This window comes from Scyliorhinus torazame, chromosome 5 (assembly GCF_047496885.1).
Source record: "Scyliorhinus torazame isolate Kashiwa2021f chromosome 5, sScyTor2.1, whole genome shotgun sequence".
Lineage (NCBI taxonomy): Eukaryota > Metazoa > Chordata > Chondrichthyes > Carcharhiniformes > Scyliorhinidae > Scyliorhinus > Scyliorhinus torazame.
Window position 1 is genome coordinate 117,727,791 of NC_092711.1, and position 24,721 is coordinate 117,752,511.

At 47.4% G+C, this 24,721-nt stretch overlaps 2 protein-coding genes and 1 long non-coding RNA gene across 8 annotated transcripts in view; 2 read left to right on the forward strand and 1 right to left on the reverse strand.

Moving 5' to 3' along the window:
* Positions 1–12,680, reverse strand: part of LOC140421710 (uncharacterized) — a 52,030-nt gene extending 39,350 nt beyond the window's left edge. For 3 of the 6 annotated variants that reach the window (XM_072506566.1, XM_072506565.1, XM_072506564.1), the window contains exon 1: positions 12,446–12,662. The gene's annotated coding sequence lies outside the window, so the exon portion shown is untranslated. Of the gene's footprint in view, positions 1–12,445 lie in introns of all 6 variants that reach the window. The other 3 variants (XR_011947021.1, XR_011947020.1, XR_011947022.1) reach the window with 3 other exon arrangements.
* Positions 174–8,944, forward strand: LOC140421727 (uncharacterized). The gene is made up of 2 exons (XR_011947042.1): positions 174–278; positions 1,859–8,944. It is a non-coding gene; the product is annotated as an uncharacterized lncRNA (long non-coding RNA).
* Positions 12,681–12,784: 104 nt separating the features above from the next.
* Positions 12,785–18,793, forward strand: LOC140421698 (uncharacterized). Its single transcript, XM_072506527.1, has 2 exons — positions 12,785–12,928; positions 16,632–18,793. Exons 1-2 carry the CDS (start codon positions 12,882–12,884, stop codon positions 17,662–17,664), a joined length of 1,080 nt encoding a protein of 359 aa, XP_072362628.1. The 5' UTR covers positions 12,785–12,881; the 3' UTR covers positions 17,665–18,793.
* Positions 18,794–24,721: the final 5,928 nt, after the last annotated feature.

The following is a 24,721-nucleotide window of genomic DNA, read 5'->3' on the forward strand; positions in this document are numbered from 1 at the left end:
CGGGTTTCAGTGAAACCTCCCGGCCGAGTCCAGCATCGGCACTGCGCATGCTCCAGCTCACAATGCCCTGGGAGTGTTGAGGGCAGCTCTGGACCAATGGCAAGCCAGGGCTCCGCCTGGAGGACCGAGTGGTTGCAGCTGGTCCTCCAACCATTCGGAGTGAATGAGGGGCGGGGCTGAGCCCGGTCGCCCACGTGGACTGGAGCATGCGTAGTGCTGATGACAGCTCAGGATTCAGGCGGTCGGATGGGATTCTTCAGCCGGTCAAATCCCGGGCGGTGAGTCCTGCGGGAGGAATGGGGCCGGCGGGTGGGTCGGGAGACCTCATAAACACTCCGTGTCGGCCCCAAACTCCAAACACGAAGCTCGGATACGGCAGTTCAACCGGGGAAAGCTGCTCGGGCTTTTCCCTGAGACAGGCCCGGGCTTTGCTCCGCCTCCCATTCACTCTGATTGGCTGGAGGACCCGAAGCTCTTGATCGGTCACCCAGACCCGCCTCCTCTCCCTATTGGTCCGTACCCGACGTTAATCAGTTCCCGGGCATTGTGAGCTGGAGCAAACCTTCACAATCATTATGTGGAGATGCCGGCGTTGGACTGGGGTGAGCACAAAGTCTTACACCAGGTTAAAGTCCAACAGGTTTGTTTCAAATACTAGCTTTTGGAGCGCTGCTCCTTAGGTGAATGAAGAGGACAAATTCAAAGATGCAGATACAGAATTTGTCCACATATATGTTTCTGGAACATACCTCTTCATTCACCTGAGGAAGGAGCAGTGCTCCGAAAGCTAATGTTTGAAACAAACCTGTTAGACTTTAACCTGGTGTTGCAAGACTACTTACTGTGTTCACAATCATTGTCAGCTCCCTGGTTTGCAGCTGCGGGGCTTCTCCCTCCCTCCCGGGAACCGGCCCAGGTTAACGGGCACCATCCTGCTTCAGACACTGGAGGATGGTTCACTTCAGAGGATGGGGGAGGGAGGATAATAAATAAGAGCTTCCACTTTGCACTCGAATCAATGAGGACCCTGATCTCTGGCAAGGAAGGAAACCCTGGCAGGTGGGTGGGGAGGGTTCACAAACACCCGCTGGAGGCCCCAAATCCTCAACAAGACCCATTGATTTTGTCAGTCGGCAGGCAGGAGCTGGAGAACTGCACCCAGGCAGAGGAGAGGGAGGGAGAAAACTGGGAGTGGAGGAAAGAAAAGGGAGTGCAGATGGTGAGATGGGTTTGGATTTCAGCCAAGGGAGGAGGGAGAGTGTGTGGGACTGGGATTTCCAGTTTTGGGGAAACGAGAGAAAAAAATGTTCCAGAGAAACTAGAATTGCCTGTTCAGAATTTCTATCCTGGACTGACAGTGATGGCTTTTGTAAACTCATTTTACAGGGGGTTAGAATTGGAGAATTTGCACATAACAAACTGAACCCAACAGAAAGGATTGTCTCTTTGCAAATTCTATACTGCATTGACAGTGATGACTTTTGTAACATGGGAGATTACAGCTCTCAGGAAAGATTAAATGGAGAGGGGCGATGTGAAATAGTGACCATCAATAAATAACAAGTCATAAATACAAGATAGTTATGAATAAATCCAAGGGGGCAGTACAAAATTATTTATTACAGGTTCCGAATGTGCAACTCATTACCATGCAAAGGAGTTGAGGAAAGTGCTGAGATGATTTCAAAAGGAAATGGGACAAGCACATGAGAGAAAATGGAATCGAAAATCGGCTGAGATTTGATAGGTGGGAGAGTCGGAGATGTGTGCCGAGTATGGACAGCAGCAGAATCTGTGACAAAATGGCCTGCTTGTGTCTTATATATTCACAGTATTTCAATGTAATCTCCTTTTACAGAATATTTACAGATGCAAACATCATGTTGAGATATGACAGTCACTTGATTCATCAGGACCGACCATTCAACGTGGAAGGAGGAATGTTGTCTGTTTTGTCTTTTGTAAAATATTTCTAAAAACCACTGTTATTGGAAAAGCACCGAGACACAGACATCGAAGTAATTTTCCACAGTTAGCTGGAACTGAGTTTTAACCAATCACACAGCATGAAATTAAATTGCAGCATTTACATCAGGGAGACACCGTACTCAGACTTCAACTGATGATCCAAGTTGGAGAGACATAAGGACAGTCGCACCGAAGGAATCAAGAAGCAGCAAAAGGACATTCAGCCCCGTGAGCCTGTTCCACCATTTACTAACATCACGGCTGATCTGATAGTGACGTCAAATCTTCATCCCACCTACACCTGATAACTTGTCAATAGCCATGGAGAAACTGTGGAAATGTGGGGACTGTGGGATGGGATTCAATTACCCGTCTGAATTGGAAACTCATCAACGTATTCACACTGGAGAAAGGCCATTTACCTGCTCCGTGTGTGGGAAGGGATTCACTCGGTCATCATACCTCCTGACACACCAACTTGTTCATACTGATCAGAGACCTTTTAAATGTGCTGACTGTGAAAAGAGCTTTAAAAGCAGAAAGGATTTACTGATACATCAAGCACTCACACTGGGGAGAGGCCATTCACCTGCTCCGTGTGTGGGAAGGGATTCACTCTGTCATCCCACCTCCTGAGCCACCAACTTGTTCATACTGATCAGAGACCTTTTAAATGTGCTGACTGTGAAAAGAGCTTTAAAAGCAGAAATTATTTACTGACACATCAACGCACTCACACCGGGGAGAGGCCATTCACCTGTTTGGAATGTGGGAAGGGATTTAAGGCTTTGTCAAACCTCCGGGCTCACCATCAGATTCACTCTGACCAGAGACCGTTTAAATGTGCTGACTGTGAAAAGAGCTTTAAACGCAGAAATTATTTACTGTTACATGAACGCATTCACACTGGGGAGAAGCCATTCATCTGCTCAGTGTGTGGGAAGGGATTTACTCAGTCATTATACCTCCTGAGACACCAACTTGTTCATTCTGATCAGAGACCTTTTGAATGTGCTGACTGAGAGAAGAGTTTTAAAAGTAAAACAAATTTACTGACACACCAACGCACTCACACTGGGGAGAGGCCATTCACCTGCTCCCTGTGTGGGAAGGGATTCACTAGGTCATCATTCCTCCTGGGGCACCAACTTGTTCACATTGATCAGATCAGAAACCTTTTAAATGTTGCGACTGTGAAAAGAGATTTAAAAGTAAACTGAATCTGCTGAAACACCAGCGAGTTCACACTGAAACAGAATCATAGAATTTACAGTGCAGAAGGAGGGCATTTGGCCCATCGAGTGCACCGGCCCTTGCAAAGAGCACCTTACTTAAGCCCATACCTCCAACCTAACCCATAACCCGACCTCACCTTTTTGGACACGAAGGGCAATTTAGCATGGCCGATCCACCTAATCTACACATTTTTAGACTTGTGGGAGGAAACTGGAGCACCCGGAGCAAACCCACGCAGACATGGGGAGAACATGCAAACTCCGCACAGACAGTGAGCCAAGCCAGGAATTCTGGGTCCCTGGAGCTTTGAAGCAACAGTGTTAACCACTGTGCTACCATGTGGCCCACATGTGGGAGCGGTACTGGGGAAAGGCTGTTGAACTGCTCCGTATGTGGGAGGAGATTCACTCAGTCAAACAACCTGCACAGACACCAGCAAGTTCACAGGCAACAGCAGGGTTTGGATTCAGCTGTTGTTCCTGCTGTTAGTCACATCCAGGGCTGAATGATGCCTGGACGTCTGTTTCCAGTGGGGCTCCACAGTTTCCGGTGTATATCAATGATTTAGACTTAAATGTATGCACCAGGATTATACAAAAGTTGCTCATGTGTTTCAGACAATGAGGGAGAAAGCCATGGACTGGGTCAGGAGGATGCCGGCTCGTTGGTCTAGGGGTAAGATTCTCGCTTCAGGGTTTGCGCTACATGAAAGGGCAGCACGGTAGAATTGTGGATAGCACAATTGCTTCACAGCTCCAGGGTCCCAGGTTCGATTCCGGCTTAGGTCACTGTCTGTGCGGAGTCTGCACATCCTCCCCATGTGTGCGTGGGTTTCCTCCGGGTGCTCCGGTTTCCTCCCACAGTCCAAAGATGTGCAGGTTAGGTGGATTGTCCATTATAAATTGCCATTAGTGTCCAAAATTGCCCTTAGTGTTGGGTGGGGTTACTGGGTTATGAGGATAGTGTGGAGGTGTTGACCTTGGGTAGGGTGCTCTTTCCAAGAGCCGGTGCAGACTCGATGGGCCGAATGGCCTCCTTCTGCACTGTAAATTCTATGAAAAGTGGTAAATGGAAATTTAGATAATGAGATGTTAGGAACAGACTTCAGTGAACTCCCGATAAAAATAAGGTCACTTCTGGATAATGGAAAAAACTGATTGGTGGGGGAACTACAAATAATCCTTTTTTTAAAAAATGATAAATTCAGAGTACCTAATCATTTTTATTTTTTCCAATTCAGGGGCAATTTAGCCTGGCCAATCCACCTAACCTGCACATGTTTGGGTTGTGGGGGTGAAACCCATGCAGACATGTGGAGAATGTGCAAACTCCACACGGACAGTGACCCAGGGCCGGGATTCAAACCCGGGTCCTCAGCGCTGTAATCCCAGTGCTAACCACTGCTCCACATGCTGCCCTAGCTACAAATAATTCTAATAACTTTATGTCACAGTTCTCAAATGGAAAGGCACTTGACCACATTAAAAATAAGGATCTGCAATAGATGTTTGATCTAGCAAGTCATATTTAGGGCAAGGTTATAAACAGAGGGCATTAATTTAAAGTGATTAGAAAAAGAAGCAAGGCTAGGAGAGTGGGCAAAGAAGTGGCAGATGGAATACAATGTGGAAAAGTCTGAGGTTATGCACTTTGGAAGGAGAAATGGAGGCATAGACTATTTTCTAAATGGGAAAATGCTGAGGAAATCACAAGCACAAAGGGACTTGGGAGACCTTGTTCAAGATTTGCTTCAGGTTAATGTGCAGATGCACTGCAGCCTCACGGCGCCGAGGTCCCAGGTTCGATCCCGGCTCTGGGTCACTTTCTGTGTGGAGTTTGCACATTCTCCCCGTGTTTGTGTGGGCTTCGCCCCCACAACCCAAAGATGTGCAGGCTAGGTGGATTGGCCTCGCTAAACCTCTCCTTAATTGGAAAAAATGAATTGGGTACTCTAAAAAAAATTTTTAAAGGTTAACGTGCAGGTTCAGTCGGCAGTTAGGAAGGCAAATGCAATGTATTCAGGTCGAGTGGGCTCGAATACAATATCAGGGATGTACTTCTGAGGGTATATAAGGCTCTGATCAGACCCCATTTGGAGTATTGAGAGCAGATTTGCGCCCCGTAGCTAAGACGGATGTGTTGGCCTTGGAAAAGGTCCAGAGGAGGTTTACAAGAATGATTCCTGGAATGAAGAGCTTGTCGTATGAGGAATGGTTGAGGACTCTGGGTCTGTACTCGTTGGAGTTTAGAAGGATATGGGGGGATCTTATTAAAACTTATAGGATACTGCGAGGCCTGGGTAGAGTGGACATGGAGAAGATGTTTCCACTTGTAGGAAATTATTCCTTAAAATTCTCCAAAAAATACTTTTGGCAGGAAAATCGGCAGGCATTGGAAAATAAACAGAAATCGCGGCAACGTGTTCATTTTAACCGACCCTCCAGTGACCCCCCCCCCTCCAATCCCGAGTAACCTGCACCCCCAGATATCTAAAGTGAACCCCTGCCCACACCCCCGGCCGAAACACCTCAAAATGCTCACTCTTGTCTGGATTTAATTTGTACCCCGAGAAAGACCCAAACACCCGAAGCAGCTCCAATATTCCCCCTCTTGACACACTCAGTTCCGACACATATAATAACAAGTCATCGGCATACAAGGGCACCCTATGCTCTAATCACCCCCCCCCCCCGCATTATCCCTTTCCATACCCCCAAACCTCTTAACGCGATGGCTAACGGCGATTTTGCGATGGTCAACGGCTCAATCGCGAGTGCAAACAGCAGGGGGACATAGGACATCCCACGGTGGAGAGAAAAATATCTCGAGCTGATGTTTTTTGTGCGGACACTGGCCCCGGCTCCTTATACAGTAGCTTTACCCAGTCCACAAATCATGGACCAATCCCAAACCGCTCCAGAACTGCTATCAAGTGCCCCCATTCTACTCGGTCAAACGCTTTCTCGGCGTCCAGTGCCACAACCACCGATGTTTCCTTCCCCTCCGCCGGTGCCATAACCACATTCAATAGCCTCCTAACGTTTGAAAAGAGCTGCCTCCCTCACACAAACCCCGTCTGATCTTTACCTATCACCTTCAGGAGGCACTCCTCCTGCCTACCTGCCAGTACCTTCGCTAATACCTTTGAGTTCACGTTTAAAAGTGATATGGGCCTCTACAACCCACACTCTGTCGGATCATTATCTTTTTTAAGCAACAGAGACACCGATGCCTGCCGCAAAGTTTGTGGTAACACCCCCTTCCCTATCTCCTCCTCAAACATCTGCACCATCAGGGGTGCCAGCTTATCCTGCAGACACACCAGCGAGTTCACACTGGGGAGAAGCCATTCACCTGCTCTTAGTGTGGGAAGGGATTCCATAGAAATATAGAAAATAGGAGCAGGATGAGACCATTTAGCCCTTCGCGCCTGCTCTGCCATTCATTATGATCATGGCTTATCATCCAATTTAATAGCTTAATCCCGATTTCCCCTCCATATCCTTTGATCCCCTTCACCCTAAGTGCTATATCTAACTGCTTCTTGAAAACATACAATGTATTGGCTTCAACTATTTCCTGTGGTAACAAATTCCACAAGCTCGCCACTCTCTGGTTGAAGAAATTTCTCCTCATCTCTGTCTTAAATTGTCTACCCCGTATCCTCAGACTGCGACCTCTGGTTCTGTACACTCCCACCATCGGGAAAATCTTTCCTGCACCTACCCTGTCGAGTCCTGTTGGAATATTATAGATTTCTATGAGATCCCCCCCCCATTCTTCTGAACTCTCGCGAATACAATCCTAACTGATTCAATCTCTCATACGTCAGTCCCACCATCCCAGGAATCAGTCTGGTAAACCTGCTCTGCACTCCCTCGAGAGCAAGAACATCCTTCCTCAGATAAGGAGACCAAAACTGCACACAATATTCCAGGTGTGGCCTCGCCAAGGCCCTGTATAATTGCAGCAAGATATTCCTGCTCTTGTACTCTAATCCGCTCGCAATGAAGACGAACATACCATTTGCCTTCTTTACCGCCTGCTGTCGCTGCATACTTACCTTCAGTGACTGGTGTACAAGGATACCCAGGTCTCGTTGCACATTCCCCTCTCCTAAGTTATGACAATTCAGAAAATAGCCTGCCTTCTTGTTTTTGGTACCAAAGTGGATAACCTCGCATTTCTCCAAATTATACTGTATCTGCCATTCATTTGCCCACTCACTCAACTTGTCCAAATCACACTGAAGGATCTCTGCAACCTGCTCACAGCTCAACCACCCAAGCAACTTGTGTCATCTGCAAATTTGGAGATATTGCATTCTGTTCCCTCATCTAAATTGTTAGGTAATGCAGTGGTTAGCACTGCGGTCTCACAGAGCTGAGGACCAGTGTTCAATCATGGCCCCAGGTCACTGTCCATGTGGAGACATGTTCTCCAAGTGTCTGCGTGGGTGTCACCCACATAACTCAAAGATGTTTACCTCTATTTGCGCGATTCACTCGGTTATGCCGTCTGCAGTCACACCAGGGAGTTCATACTGGGGAGAGGCCGTTCACCTGCTCTCAATGTGCGAAGGGCTTTTGTAATTCATCGCACTTCCTGAGGCAGCAACAAGTTCACAACAGATTACAGGGCCTGGATTCTGCTGTTATTGTTTCTGTTCTCAATTACATCCAGGACTGCATTTTGTTCATTCTGTTGGTCAATCGGGATAGTCAGAGGGTTTCTTTCTGCTCGACTGGCCGGTCTCATGGCTTCGTCTCCAATGGTCTGATTCTCTCTGAGCCTTCTTGCAAATATCTGGTTTCACATTTCACAAGGATCAAAGAGTGAAAGGGTGTTTGGAGGTTAGAAGATGTTTCATTACCATTTCTGTTTGGTAACCCCAAAATCATGCCACATTGCCATCAAGATGGACTGTGGTGGTTAGATGGTTCCTTTGTTTAATTTATCTTGGTGCTTCTCACAGAAGAAAACTATCAGGGTCTGAAGGGCAAGTTGTCTGAGGTGCACTGGGAAACTACATTAAATAGTGTGGCGGGTGACAGGCAATCACTAATATTCAGGAACAAAGTAGAAAGGGTCGAGAGCCTCAGGTTTTTAGGTGTACAGATCACCAACAGCCTGTCTCGGTCCCCCCATGCCGACTCAATAGTTAAGAAAGCCCACCATCGACTCTACTTACTCAGAAGACTGAGGAAATTTGGCATGTCGGCTACAACCCTCACCAACTTCTACAGATGCACCATAGAAAGCATTCTTTCTGGTTGTATCACAGCTTGGTCTGGGGCCTGCTCTGCCCAAGACCGCAGGAAACTACAAAAGGTTGTGAATGTAGCCCTGTCCATCACGCAAACCAGCTGAGAGTTTGGCTCAAGAGGAATAGAGCTTGATGGGAAATGGAATGTCAAATAGAGCTTTGTGTAAACTGGAGTGTCAAAGCTTTGTAACTGTGTACGTGACTTTCGAGATGAATCGCGTCTGCTTTTGCACTAGAGAGTTTGCAATAACAGGATGCAGTTGGGAATGGGTTCCTCATTCTAAAGATAATTATAACTTAGCTGAGAGCAACAGAATGTCACAAGTGAGGCCTCCCAATTTTGGGAACCAAAGGGGCTGTCCCTGATGCTGTATATAACCTGCTGTATAATGTTTGAAGACTGACTGAGTGCTGTAGCTGTTACTGATACAGCATTTTGGCCCCGGCCGTGAAATAAAGTATACGTTGAAGTGACTTGGTGTTCGATTGATCATTTCATCCGGACTGACAATAGCGAACTCTCATTTGATGGCAGCGGTGGGATCTCAAGGAGCCTCACCGGAGACAGACGGCGTAACTGACTGATCGTGCCCGGACGCCGAGGAGGGATTGGGCCCCCAAATGTGAGTACCCTTGTTACCACTTTGGTTTCCCCCTCCGCTGTACCAAGTGCAACCAGGTCCTGCTGTCTGTTTCTGAAGAGACTCTTACGAGATCCAGGTCAGTCCGGCGAACCTGTTACAGGAAGGGTTGGAGTCCCGTAAGAGGTTAGAGTCCTCTTCGAATCCCTGGGTAGGAGTCCCATAAGAGGTTAGAGTCCTCTTCGAATCTCTGGGTTGGAGTCCCGTAAGAGGTTAGAGTCCTCTTCGAATTCTGGGGTTGGAAACCCGTGTGCGAGGGTAGGAGACCCTCGGCCCAAAAGAGATACGTAGGGAATGATGATCCTTCTGGTTGCTTAAATACCTTCGCGATAAAAGGTTGGCATTAAAACAAGTGATTGTCAACCCGTGTCTTGAGAACGGAGAACTCCGTCTAAATTATAGTACTTCTCACCAGATGCGGATGATGCCTTAAACTCCACAATAAACAGGGTTTGACCATTGCGTGTCCGGTCGGAACACTAGAACAATCTGCCTAAGCCTCCTGATTGGGTAACGGGGCAGGATAACCCCGTTTAAATTCTTGATTGAATAAGCGATGTAGGATCACTATCAAAATTAAGTTGGTAACCACAAGGATCATCCGAGGATAGGAGACGATGGGTAATACTCTGGATAGCACCTCTGATAGTGGAAGCGCGCTTCAGGTTCTTTGCAGCAGTATCCGGAACATTCCAAACAATTACGACAGCTCTCCGGAGAATTACATAAGATCTTAGGAAAAGGACAATGGCCCCTAGGAGGACCAAAGGATTTGTCCACTGTTCTCGAGGCACAACAACTTATTTGGCAGCATAACCGTAGTTCTACGGCAAAAAAAATGATTGTCCTATGGCGAGAGTACTGCCAAAAATTAAAAGACGCGTCTGCTGGCAAGCGAATGCTGTAAAATTGGGAATAGAGTTGACGGGATTGTTAAGACCGCTGAGGTTTTAAAAGAAGGAGTGTGCCCACAAGAAACGGGCCCGATCTCCTAGGTCTAAACCACCACAACCCAGTCCGTGCGGACAAATGGCCGGCCTTGCCTTAACCGAGGGAGACGACGAGAGCGATTTAGAAAATTGGCCAGTGGGAAGGAGGCAGCCGACTGCACCCCCGCCTCAACCTTACTATGCCCCTGTGGCAATGGGACCGGTTCCTGTCCCGATTGTTCCTGTTGCCGTAATACCGGTCCCCGTTCCACAGTCCCCGCCCGTGGCCTCCGCAACAGTGCCGATCTCGGCACCAGTTCCCGCAGCACCAGTACCACCTCCGCCAACGGTGCCTATTCCCATCCTACCCGATGCGCCTTTTCCACCACCGCCTCCCCCTGTCGATCAAAGAGGACCAGCCACTCGTACAAGATCCCGTACTCGAGCTCAATTCCCCCAAACCAAAGACCCGTGGAATGAAGGGGCGCCGGCGGTTGATTTCCCCGATTATGATGACGATTACCCACCAGCCCAATACCCTGTTCGGCAAGTGCCTAACCCTGCCTCTAATCCCGCGAACCCCCCCTTGAATATTCCGGCACAGATTGGTATATATCAGCCTTGGAAGCCTAATGAGATAATGGCAATCCTTACTCGGGTTCCCGACCGCAAACAGTCTCCGGCAGCCTTTGTCGATTTCCTCCGAACTACTGTGCAAGTTTATAGCGCCGAGACCAGGGATCTATGGGCCCTGGTACGCCAGGTTCTGCGCCCAGAAGAGCATACTCGCTTTCTCAACCATCTGGGACAGCAGACAGGAGCCGCGGCACCCACTAGAGACGCCTTACAGGCTGTGCGTGCCCAAGATGGTGACCAGCAAACCGCTATCTACAATGCTCTGTCTACCACCTTACAGAAGCTAATAGACATTTCTAAAGTAATGGACACAAGGCCACGGAAAAATGAGGGAGCTGAAGCGTTCCTGGAGCGCTTTGAAGAAGTCTATAAAAACCAAGGAGGGGACGGCAACTACCAGGCAGGAGGTAACTCTCCCCAATACTGTGCTATGTTACTAAGTTGCCTGCCCACTCAAGTTTCAGACGCAGTCAAAACCAACAATATGGACTGGTCCGATAATACCCCGACCCAAATGGCCCGCGCAGTAAAATACTATTGGCACAACGGGTCTGCCTGTGACCAATCCAAGCCGTCAGTTAAAGTGAAGACTGAATACGCCCAAAAGACTCCAACCCCACCCTCAGACCCCGTTGTGTACCCCATGGAGTCTCAGTTTTATGTACCTCCACCCTGGGCGGCCAGCAACAGACCATAACAAGGAGGACCACTGCCCCCTCCTTATGGAACTCCCTCCTCCCCGTACAGACAACAGCCCCAGCACTACCCACCGCCACAACCATATTCGGCACCAATGCCTTACTCGGCAAATTTCCCTCCCGGGCAGGCGGCACCCGCCCCCGCAAATACCGCTTGTTACAGCTCTGGCCGTCAGGGGCATTGGGCTCGTGACTGCTATCAGAACCCAAAGGGGGGATATAGAGGAAGACAAAGGGGAAGAGGCCGAGGGAGGACCAACTTTATACAAAATAACCCCTTCCAGTACTGACCCCGAATACTGCGAGCCAATACCTTTTTGCTTTTACATATCAAAATCAGCAGTTTACTTGGACCCGGCTACCACAGGGCTTTATACACTCGCCCACCCTCTTTTCCCGTTGCCTCCAGCAGCAGCTCCAGCCATTGGAGTTGAAAGGCGGCTCAACGCTGGTACAATATGTCGATGATCTACTAGTGGCTTGTCCATCGGAAAGAAGTTGCAAAGAGGATACAGCCCAGTTGCTGAATTATCTCGACCCTAGGATATGTGGTCTCTCCCGCCAAAGAATTAGTTGCCCAGCCCACGGTCAAGTTCTTAGGCATCCTTTTGTCTGCCGATGCGCGAGCCTTATCGCCCAGCCGTGTGCAGCCCATCCGCCACTTTCCAGACCCCTCCACGGCCAAGGACGTCCGACGATGGCTCGGCATGGTAAATTATTGTCGACAGTGGATCCCTAACATCGCCCTCGACACTCGCTTACTACCCCTTTCACCAATAATCCAGGAATCTTTCAGTTCAGCCCGGAGGCTCGGGGAGCCTTTGGGCGGCTTAAAGATGCCTTAATGCGGGCACCAGCACCGGGCCGCCCCCTGTACGACAGGCCCTTTCAGCTTTATTGTCCTGTTTTATCCGGCTGTGCAACCGCTGTCCTTACCCAGAAACACGGGGACCGCCATCGTCCTGTTGCCTATTATTCGTCTAAACTTGACCGGGTGGCACTCGGGTACCCCGCTTGTACTCAAATTCTGGCCTCTATTTATAACAGTCTCCAATCAGCGGCCAATCTTACCCTGCAGCAGGACATCGTGATCTGTAGCTCCCACTCTGTCATGGCCCTGCTCGGCCAGCTCCAAACTCAGCATTTAACCATGGCCCGGCAGAATAAATATGAAATTTATCTTCTCAATAACCCGAAACTCCAGTTCCGTCACTGCACAACTATTAACCCGGCCAGATTTCTTTCTGATCCGCCCCTTGACAGTCCCCACCCGACTCATGACTGCCTCACACTCTTGCGTGAGGACGCGTCCGTACGTGATGATCTCACCGACGCTCCTATCCCCGAGGCGGACATGACCTTATTCACCGATGGAAGTGCATCCGTCGGTGAAAGGGGGATAGGCTGTCCAGTTACGCAATAGTTAACAGGGAGAAACTCTAGAAGCAGCAGCATTTGAAACGCCCTTTTCTGATCAGCAGGCTGAACTCTTTGCACTTATTCGAGCATGTGTATTGGGGAAGAAAAAACCATAAATATTTACACAGACTCCAGGTATGCCTTTGGAGTTACGCACGATTTTGGACAATTGTGGAAGAACAGGGGATTCCTTACCTCCGCGGGCACTCAGATATCTCTTAAGCAGTTAGTCACCCAATTGTCACAGGCCTTAATGCTCCCTAAACAAATAGCAGTGATAAAATGCGCAGCCCACACAACTGGTAAAACTTTGGTGGACGTGGGCAACCGGCAGGCGGACCACCAAGCCAAAGAGGCCTCTCGACTAAAAGACGTGGTGGTGCCCAAAATGATGAGTCAGACTAAAAACTTGAAAAGTCAGTCTCCCTCTGAAAAGCCAATGCCGACCATCACTGACGTCATTCAATTACAGGAGGACGCTCCTGGCTGTGTAAAACGATTGTGGGAAGAATTGGGATGTTGTTATGACCCTGTAAACAAATTGTGGGTCACCCCGGCATGGCAAACTTGTATGCCCGACATATTAGCAGCCTGGATCGCCGAGTGTGTTCACTTTGCAACTCATTGTGGTGCACGTGCAACAGGTGACGTGCTGCTCAAAACATGGTGGCATCCGAGACTGCAAGATATAGCGCAAAATATTAGCAGCCGTTGCCTGGTATGCCAGCAGTATAACCCTGGAAAAGCAATACCCTGTGAAATGGGAAGAACCCCATTACCAGAATGTCCCTTTGAGACCTTCCAGATGGACTACATTGAGTTGGAAAGATGTCAATGTTATAAGCATGTGTTAGTTATCGTTGATGTATTTAGTAAATGGATAGAGGCCTACCCCACCGTGGACAGCAAAGCCGCCACGGTGGTGAAGGTGGTGAACGAGGATGAATGTGCTAAATTGGGGGAAGGCTAATTATGACAATATTAGGCGGGAACTGAAGAACATAGATTGGGGGCGGATGTTTGAGGGCAAATCAACATCTGACATGTGGGAGGCTTTCAAGTGTCAGTTGAAAGGAATACAGGACAGGCATGTTCCTGTGAGGAAGAAAGATAAATACGGCAATTTTCGGGAACCTTGGATGACGAGTGATATTGTAGGCCTCGTCAAAAAGAAAAAGGAGGCATTTGTCAGGGCTAAAAGGCTGGGAGCAGACGAAGCCTGTGTGGCATATAAGGAAAGTAGGAAGGAACTTAAGCAAGGAGTCAGGAGGGCTAGAAGGGGTCATGAAAAGTCATTGGCAAATAGGGTTAAGGAAAATCCCAAGGCTTTTTACACGTACATAAAAAGCAAGAGGGTAGCCAGGGAAAGGGTTGGCCCACTGAAGGATAGGCAAGGGAATCTATGTGTGGAGCCAGAGGAAATGGGCGAGGTACTAAATGAATACTTTGCATCAGTATTCACCAAAGAGAAGGAATTGGTAGATGTTGAGTCTGGAGAAGGGGGTGTAGATAGCCTGGGTCACATTGTGATCCAAAAAGACGAGGTGTTGGGTGTCTTAAAAATATTAAGGTAGATAAGTCCCCAGGGCCTGATGGGATCTACCCCAGAATACTGAAGGAGGCTGGAGAGGAAATTGCCGAGGCCTTGACAGAAATCTTTGGATCCTCGCTGTCTTCAGGGGATGTCCCGGAGGACTGGAGAATAGCCAATGTTGTTCCTTTGTTTAAGAAGGGTAGCAAGGATAATCCCGGGAACTACAGGCCGGTGAGCCTTACTTCAGTGGTAGGGAAATTACTGGAGAGAATTCTTCGAGACAGGATCTACTCCCATTTGGAAGCAAATGGACATATTAGTGAGATGCAGCACGGTTTTGTGAAGGGGAGGTCGTGTCTCACTAACTTGATAGAGTTTTTCGAGGAGGTCACTAAGATGATTGATGCAGGTAGGGCAGTAGATGTTGTCTATATGGACTTCAGTAAGGCCTTTGACAAGGTCCCTCATGGTAGACTAGTACAAAAGGTGAAGTCACACGGGATCAGGGGTGAACTGGCAAGGTGGATACAGAACTGGCTAGGCCATAGAAGGCAGAGGGTAGCAATGGAGGGATGCTTTTCTAATTGGAGGGCTGTGACCAGTGGTGTTCCACAGGGATCAGTGCTGGGACCTTTGCTCTTTGTAGTATATATAAATGATTTGGAGGAAAATGTAACTGGTCTGATTAGTAAGTTTGCAGACGACACAAAGGTTGGTGGAATTGCGGATAGCGATGAGGACTGTCAGAGGATACAGCAGGATTTAGATTGTCTGGAGACTTGGGCGGAGAGATGGCAGATGGAGTTTAATCCGGACAAATCTGAGGTAATGCATTTTGGAAGGGCTAATGCAGGTAGGGAATATACAGTGAATGGTAGAACCCTCAAGAGTATTGAAAGTCAAAGAGATCTAGGAGTACAGGTCCACAGGTCATTGAAAGGGGCAACACAGGTGGAGAAGGTAGTCAAGAAGGCATACGGCATGCTTGCCTTCATTGGCCGGGGCATTGAGTATAAGAATTGGCAAGTCATGTTGCAGCTGTATAGAACCTTAGTTAGGCCACACTTGGAGTATAGTGTTCAATTCTGGTCGCCACACTACCAGAAGGATGTGGAGGCTTTAGAGAGGGTGCAGAAGAGATTTACCAGAATGTTGCCTGGTATGGAGGGCATAAGCTATGAGGAGCGATTGAATAAACTCGGTTTGTTCTCACTGGAACGAAGGAGGTTGAGGGGCGATCTGATAGAGGTATACAAAATTATGAGGGGCATAGACAGAGTGGATAGTCAGAGGCTTTTCCCCAGGGTAGAGGGGTCAATTACTAGGGGGCATAGGTTTAAGGTGAGTGGAGCAAAGTTTAGAGTAGATGTACGAGGCAAGTTTTTTTACGCAGAGGGTCGTGGGTGCCTGGAACTCACTACCGGAGGAGGTAGTGGAAGCAGGGACGATAGGGACATTTAAGGGGCATCTTGACAAATATATGAATAGGATGGGAATAGAAGGATACGGACCCGGGAAGTGTAGAAGATTGTAGTTTAGTCGGGCAGTATGGTCGGCACGGGCTTGGAGGGCCGAAGGGCCTGTTCCTGTGCTGTACATTTCTTTGTTCTTTGGTCTTTGTTTGTTGTCTTGATGCGGGAAATTGTTCCCAGGTTTGGGATCCCGTATCGGCTAAGTTCAGACAATGGCCCCCATTTTGTGGGACAGATTAACAAAGAATTTTGTGCTCAGCTGGGCATAAAACAACAGTTGCACTGTGCATATAGGCCACAAGCAGCAGGAATGGTGGAGCGTGACAACCAGACATTGAAAACCAAACTAGCCAAATTACAGGCTGAGACAGGCACTACCTGGCTCAAGCTATTGCCCATTGCCCTTTTTCAAATTTGCGCTACACCAGCAGGAAAAACTCGATTAAGCCCTGCTGAGATATTGTACGGAAGGCCTTTTCACACTCCCTGGGATCAAGACAAGCCAAAAGATTTCAACTTTCACCACATGACCACAGAAATAGCCAATTACGTTAGAGCTCTGACAAAGGTTTTGAAAGGTCTCCACTCGCAGGTCCGAGCGGCCCGGTGGGGATGTACCCCCCTTGTCCAGTACTGTCACTAATAACCCCGGCGAGTACGTTATGATCCGGAACTGGGTTCGGAAAGGGCTGGAGCCACGATGGGAGGGACCGTTTCAGGTTCTCCTGACCACCCACACGGCCGTGAAAGTGGAAGGCCGGAATGCTTGGATTCACATTCATCATTGTAAGAGTGTAAAAATGTCATAGGAATTAAAACTCTTTGTATTAAGTTCTAGGGGAACGATAAAGTTGAACTACAGTCATGAATATCGTACTCGTCGCTCTGACCTTGGTTGGCCCATAATCCTGGAAGGGGAAACTAGACGAAAGGACTGTGAGCCCCAGCGGAGGAGCCCTCACCATCTTTGCCAAGGGGACACCCTGCATTGTGCCAGTCGGGGCCCGCAAAGGAGACCATGGACCATGATGCCCGTTGATCGGTGTTCGGCTCAGTTCCTGCGCCAGGGTCAAAACTGGCCCTTGGATACGACACACCGGCATCGCCTATCCTGCGACCAACATGCCTGCAAATGGGATTATGAATGCAGGCACAAAACCAGAACAATGTCGTTACAATGTGACTTGCAGAAGCAACCATCCCGGGCTAAACGGGAATTGCATGTGAACACTTATTTGTATATGTCATATTTGTACGCAAAGGATATGAATGTTTCTGGTTGCTGGGTATGTACACATATCCCGACCCATGCTAAGGGAGGGATCCCCCTCAGACCTGTTCCCCTTAACCTGTCAGAAACAGTAGAATGGTATATTTACCAGGATGGTACTCGTCAATCCCCCAGGACTATAAGAATTGCATCTATGGTAAGACACCCAGATGGCGGGGCAGCTTCTAGTTTATCGTTTCTCCCCATATCCCCAAGACCTTGGAAAGAGGGGGGCTATCCGATGAACACCTTTGAAATGTGGTACCAACCAAGTTATGACCGATCCCACCAGCCTCCGTTTCTTACCCTCACTAATACCACCAACATGGGAAGACCACTGGGAATAATATGTTTAGTAAGGAATGTGGTTAAAGGGATATTCGTAGGTGCTAGTCGATGCAAGCACAAATTTGTAGTGGCCAACATATCCATGGTCTATCCTGTATATACGTCTCCTCAGTTTTATGGGTGTACACTGGATGTCCCATACGCTAACGGGACAGGTACCTTCAAGTACTCCCTGATGGCTGAAGGGTTTGACGTGGACAAACTCACTTCATACTATGGGACGTACTTTATTTGTGGCCACAAATAATATCCCTGGCTGCCAGAGAATTGGATGGGATCCTGTAATCTGGGGTATGTAGTCCCCTTTATACACCACCTCGCCAATTTAGGCGACCATTACCAAATGATGAAGCGAGAAAAGAGAGCAATAACCGAAACGCAACGATACTTTGGGATCCTGCTTCCCCCTATCGGGGTAGCTCTTGCAATAAAGGAAATAAGGAAGGTAGCAAAATTCCTGGAAGAGGTAGCAAACGACACCACTGAGATAAATAATGAAATGGTGGCAATAAGAACCGTAGCCCTACGAAACTGAATGGCCCTCGATTACCTCCTTGCAAACAAAGATGGGACATGTACCGTGATCGGTTCGGAATGTTGCACCTACATCCCCGACAGTTCGGAGAACATCACCCACCTCGTGGGTCATATCCGCAAAGAGGTTAAGAAACTGTATGAAACATCAAGAGATGGGTGGTTAGATTGGTTGTTTGACGGATCATGGGGGTCTTACCTACTGCATGGATTAATAATCCTGGTAGTCGTAAAACTTGTAATAATCATGCTTAGCTTCCCAATGAAATGCTTGTGTAAAAGTGTCGGTGCAGCAGTAATTTCCCAACAGTTAGTACAGCAACATGAAGTGAGCCTGGAAGAACTAATGGATGTGAAAGAAGGTGCAGAGGTACGTAGGAAAATGATAGAAGTGCAGATAGAATGGGAGACAATGAGACAAGTGGCTATGGATTAGAAGAAGTTATCATGAAATGATAAAAGGGGGGAATGAGAGTTTGGCTCAAGAGGAATAGAGCTTGATGGGAAATGGAATGTCAAATAGAGCTTTGTGTAAACTGGAGTGTCAAAGCTTTGTAACTGTGTACGTGACTTTCGAGATGAATCGCGTCTGCTTTTGCACTAGAGAGTTTGCAATAACAGGATGCAGTTGAGAATGGGTTCCTCATTCTAAAGATAATTATAACTTAGCTGAGAGCAACAGAATGTCACAAGTGTGGCCTCCCAATTTTGGGAACCAAAGGGGCTGTCCCTGATGCTGTATATAACCTGCTGTATAATGCTTGAAGACTGACTGAGTGCTGTAGCTGTTACTGATATAGCATCTTGGTCCCGGCCGTGAAATAAAGTATACATTGAAGTGACTTGGTGTTCGATTGATCATTTCTTCCGGACTGACAATAGCGAATTCTCAACTCTGCCTGGTTATGACCGTCACTCTCTTCATAACTCTTGCTGCTGATGTACCTTCATCTGACAAAAAGCAATTTGTTCTGGGCAATTACCAGCAACATCCAAAATCATTCAGAGTTTGGATTGGTGGGTGAGTGGTTTCCTTTCTACTGTGGAGAAGCTTTGTGTTTTTTGCTAGATAAGTATGTTTTCAATGAGAGTGTTACAACTAATGGAGCTTTCAGAATTGTGCTTAAGTCTGTCAACAGTTCCAAGGGCAATAATAATGATGATGTCCTTAGATTTATAGGCTAAATGTTGTGATGGGTATTTGATAAGGATACTACAGCTGTCATTGTGAATCAAGTACACAGTACCAGACTGATCCGGATCTTGTTCATAAAACTCAGACCCATTCACAAACCCCAGTGTATTCCAACAGTAATGTGGCTTTAACAGGTCTAGTGGTGGGGCTCTTTCATACTGCAACAACCCAGCCAAATAATAATTGTGAAGTTGCAGGATATCCATGCCTTTATTTTGTAACCCCATAATTCATCTACTCTATCACGCCGGGATTTTCGCTTTCTTAACAATGTCACTGTGGTTTGTGGGGTCTGTAGAATTATTCAATTACACGCAATCAGGTACTCTATGTACAAACTAACCAGTGGGCACTTAACATCTGCTTAATAAATGGACAAATGGACAGCATGGTGGTGCAGTGGTTAGCACTGCTGCCTCACGGCGCCAAGGTCCCAGGTTCGATCCTGGCTCTGGGTCACTGACCGTGTGGAGTTTGCACATTCTCCCCGTGTTTTCATGGGTTTCGCCCCCACAACCTAAAGATGTGCAGGGTAGGTAGATTAGCCACGCTAAATTGTCCCTTAATTGAAAAAAATGAATTGGGTATTCTAAAAAAAAATGGGCAAATCATTTTTTTCCGCAGGGGTGAATGTGACTATGAACTATCCAATTGGTAAACCTTTTATTTTAAGATCCCGCATTACAACAGCAGATATACATTGTTCTGACTCTGCCAGCAGGGCTGTGGGATTCAATGGAGAGATCTTCCAAAGAGCCAGTACAGGTATAATGGGCCAAACGACTTCCATTTGTGCAGTATCATTCTGTGAACACTGAATATTCAGTATGAGGAATAGAGCGAGAAAGCGAGAGGGACCAGTGACGGCGCGATTGAACCCAGCCAGAGAAAGTACAATGCGAGGAGGTAAGAAAGGAAACCGCATAGAAACTTGAACACCTCAGCGTGGTCACACAAGAGAACACTGAGAAATGGAACATAGCAGATCATCAATTCACAATTTGAGATTTTTAATTAATTAACCTCAAATCGTAACAAAGTTATTTTGTTGAGTGTTTGTGATTTGAATGGTAGGACTATTACCCACCATTCCCTGCGGTTGTGAATGTGCCCTATTCACTCCACAGGAGGCCAGTGAGCAGGCGCAGTGGTGTCTCCGGTGCATGCGCAGTCGGGAATGTATCTGGAGCATGCGCATTATCACTTTGTTCGGAGCCCTGCCAGCGCGGGAGGGCTTTTGTGGTGGGTTAGAGTCGGTGGGGCGGAGTGAGTACTGGAGCTGTGGGTCGGGGTAGAGAGGGAACGGAGGCTTCATAAACACCCGGTATAGGCCCCACGGCCGGAATCACATCCTGCATGTCCCGAGTTTGCAGCTGCGGAGCTTCTATCCGGGAAAAGGCCCAGTTCCAGCGCCGCCATCTCCGCTCAACGGGGAGCGGAGCGCATGCGCGGCAATTTTTGCGGAGCAGCCGATTGGACGAGGCTTCAGGGTCCCGGTGACCAGGAGAGAAAAGGTTTGAGTAATTGAAAGGTGCGATATACGGTCGCCCTCTTTATATGATGTGGAGATGCCAGCGTTGGACTGGGGTGGGCAGAGTAAGAAGTTTTACAGCACCGGGTTAAAATTCAATAGGTTTCTTTCGAATGGCTAGCTTTCGGAGCGCAGCTCCTTCCTCAGGGGAAAGAGGAGAAATGTCTTCCCTCTTAGGGTGGTTAGTCTTTGCAATTCTCTTCCCCAGAGAACAGTGGAGGCTGCCTCATTAAATATATTCGGAGCAGGGGGTGGAACGTTACAGCTTTTGGGGAATGAGATAGAAAAGCATGTTTCACAGCAACTAGAATTGTCTGTTCTGAATTTGTGAGCTGTATTGACTCGATGACATTTCTTATCTCCTTTAATAGAATATTAAAAGCAGAGGATTTTCAATAAGAAATCTCAAACCAAACTTCACATCAAGATCTGACAGAGTCATTAAGCCATTTTACCATCAGTGTGACTAGAAAAGCACCGAGACACAGACACCAGCACCATGAGGAAACCATGGAAATGTGGAGATTGTGGGAAGGGATTCATTTTCCCATCTCAGCTAGAAAATCATCGACGTACTCACACCGGGGAGAGACCGTTCACCTGCTCTCAGTGTGGGAAGGGATTTACTAATTCGTCTGACTTGTTGAGACATCATCGAGTTCATTCTGGAGAGAGTGCATTCACCTGCTCCATGTGTGGCAAAGGATTCAGATATTCATCCAGCCTGCTAACACATCAGCGAGTTCACACCGGTGAGAAGCCATTTACCTGCTCAGTGTGTGGGAAGGGATTTACTAATTCATCCAACCAGCTGAGACACCAACGAGTTCACACTGGGGAGAGACCATTCACCTGCTCTGTCTGTGGGAAGAGATTTACTATTTTATCCAACCTGCTGACACACCAGCGAGTTCACACTGGGGAAAGACCATTCAGCTGCTCTGTGTGTGGGAAGGGATTCACCAATTCATCCAACTTGCTGACACACCAGCGAATTCACACTGACGAGAAGCCATTTATCTGCCCCGTGTGTGGGATAGGATTCAGAAATGCATCCCATCTGCAGAGACACCAGCGACTTCACAAGTAATTAGAGGGGTTAGATTCTGCTGATTTTGCTGCTGTTAATCACATCCAGGACTGAACCACGTTCATTCTGACAGTGGGTGAAGTGGGAGGTCGGAGGGTATCCCTCTGGACTGGTCGGGCTTCCAATTGTCACTCCAGTGCACTGATACTCTTTGAGTAAGAGCACATTTCCACTGCAATGATCTGCATAGGCAGATGTAGTACATTAATGTTATCCGGTTTAGTAAATAGTCTTTTTCCTACCACCACAGGTGTCTTGTCTTTCATCCGTCCTCGTTCCGCGGATTGGCCGCTCTCTCGACAATCTTTCTCCACTGCTCTCACTGCCTGTCCCATTGTAGCCATGTAAAATGGTGCGTTCCGATTAATCTGGCCAAAACCCAGTTTAAAACGGCAAACCCGAAAGACTGCTGGGAAAAGCAGCCAAGAAGACACAAGGAGGCAGCTGCAGACAGTTTTGCATATTCGGCTCTGGGAAGGTAGCCCAGATCGATACTCAGGGCTATCAACAGCCCATCAACCCACGTATTCGCAGTTGCACTCAGGACTGTTTGCAGCTAATCTACTCAGACATCCACAGTTAAATCGGCTATCCCCGGGAACAATTGCAACATATTAGCAATTGAGTACCGGGCCAGACCTGTCGGTGCCTGCAGTGGCCGAAACAAAGACAGGTGAGCGACCACCGCCTGATCGAGGAATCGCCTCACCATTGGACACATCAACCCCAGAGAGTGGGGCAGAATCCAATCACTTGGGACTCAGGGTCAAGGGCCGCCCCGGGAGGCGGGAAGCCCCTGGGCCCTATAAAAGTGAAGGTCCAAGTTCAGATCTCTCTCTCTCTCATCTGCGCCTGCTCGAGACCTTCGCAAGACCAGCCACCGGCAACTGTAAGTTTGAATCCAACGATCGCTATCCGGTAGAGACACCTAGCCACCGACCTGGAGCAGCCTTTTGAATCCCACGGGCCAGATTTGATTGGACAAGCCATTCGTTTCCCTGACCTGGTGGGCTCGTCCTAAGTTAAGTATTGGCCAGTAGTGATAGGTTTATTATATAGAAAGTAGTATTAGGGTATTAATATTGTTTGTTGTATATAATAAATGACCGTTGTTTTAATCCTTACTAAGCGGTGTGCTGTGTTATTAATCATAACCTGAACTTGAACCACATAGCGGTATCATAAAGATACCTGGCGACTCATGAGCAAAGGTGACGCAAACCGAGCAAATAGACTAAGGTTAAAAAGAGCAGCACCATCGAGAGGCCGGTCCACATTCTGATACTATCCACCCTTGGGCCTTCCTTGTACATGGTTCCCAGGTGTTTTGCCTGGCATTACCTCTTTTTCCAAACACTCCCTATTCAGAACGCATGTCCAAAATACATGAGCTTCCTCGATATCACTGCCTCAAACAGGTTCCTCTGAACATCAACTTTCTCCAGCACCCACTCATTTGCCCACTTTGCCATCCGGGACACACGGAATATCCGTCTTGGGTCCTTTCATTTCAAACACTTTTATTGGAGCCTGTAAAAGCCAGGTATTTCTAATACAACTAGTATAGGTAAAAATTGCTGTTTTAGCATAAATATTAAGCCCCAGTTTTAAATACCCATTTTAACATGAGGATTTCAGCACCCATAACCTCAGGTCATCTCTGGACATGCAGAGACACAAAACAACATGAAACAGCATAATCCCATCATAGATTAAAACAGCAAGTTGCAAAACAATTTGACACTGCATGTGCTACTGTCAAGGACAAGGGCTGAATTCCATGACAACGAGGTGGCAGGAGTCCAGTGCAGTTTGTAGAGCATTGAATCAAATATATATTTGATTCCAGCTTTCTCGACATGAAGTCTCCATTGTTACATTAGCCAAGCTAGCTTAAAACCAGTTTACTGCTGGTAAAGATTAGCAGAATATCACATTCCATAACATGCAGACATGAAACAATTAAAAGCTAATGTTGCACATTGAAGATGGACGGCTTGCCATCATATCAGAAGTAATGAGTCTAACCCAAACCAATTAGGATTATATTGGGGTGTGATTAGATGATTTAAGACAGATACGAAAGTGTATAACTGAAAAGTTTCCCCCTGCCATTTTAGTCTGTCGGGTAGTTTGTCTATCTGTTTGTCAGTCTGTTTGTCTGTCTGTCAGTGTGCCTGTGAGGGTGTGTTCTGAAGTATTTTGAAGGGGAGTTTTTGGAGAGTGTTTTGAGGTCTTGACGTTTAGTTTTAGCTCTCTCTCTCTCTTTTTCATGTTTCATTTCCAGACTTTGACCTTTAAAAAGTTACTTTTGAGCTGTCTGCCTAAGCAAGAAAATAATGTCTTTGATTCTCTGAAAGCTTCAAATTGTCTACGAATTGCCTTTTAAATGACTTTCAAATTGTAATCAATAGAAGAAAACTAAAACAATCCCCCCCCCCCCCCCAATAAATTCTGGTGGAGAGGAAACCCGAGACACTACACATGTAGTGTCTCCCACCCACCCTCCTCCTCTAACCTAATAATAAGATCCATTGGTGTGAGGTAAGTGCCATATTATATTATTATTAGCATTATTATATTATATTATTAGCATTGCGCAGGTCAAGGAGACACAGCCGGAGTGAGAGAGATACAGACAGTGAGAATTTGCTAGTTTGGTGCAGTAAGGTAACCAGGAAAGGTAAGTGGTTAATCTAATTGTGCTGTTTTTCAGTTAAAAGTGCAGGGTAGTGTCTGATTGGCTGAAGCTGCCCCCACCATAAACTTAAATTAAACTAATTAATTAACTAGTGATGGCTGGTCAGGTGATGTGCTTGAGCTGCTTGATGTGGGAGCTGGCAGATCCCATTGCGAGCTGCAGCGACCACATCTGCAGTAAGTGTTGACTGCTCTAAGAGCTCCAGCTCAGAGTTGATGAGCTGGAGTCTGAGCTTCAAACACTGAGGCACATC

What these genes read in the sequence shown, in the direction of transcription:
- LOC140421698 (XM_072506527.1), top strand. Translation starts at nt 12,882, where the DNA reads ATGTGTATTGGGGAAGAAAAAACCATAAATATTTACACAGACTCCAG. An exon ending in AATATTTACACAGACTCCAG is followed by an intron (nt 12,929 to 16,631) that starts GTATGCCTTTGG and finishes CTTTGTATTAAG; the next exon opens with TTCTAGGGGAACGATAAAGT.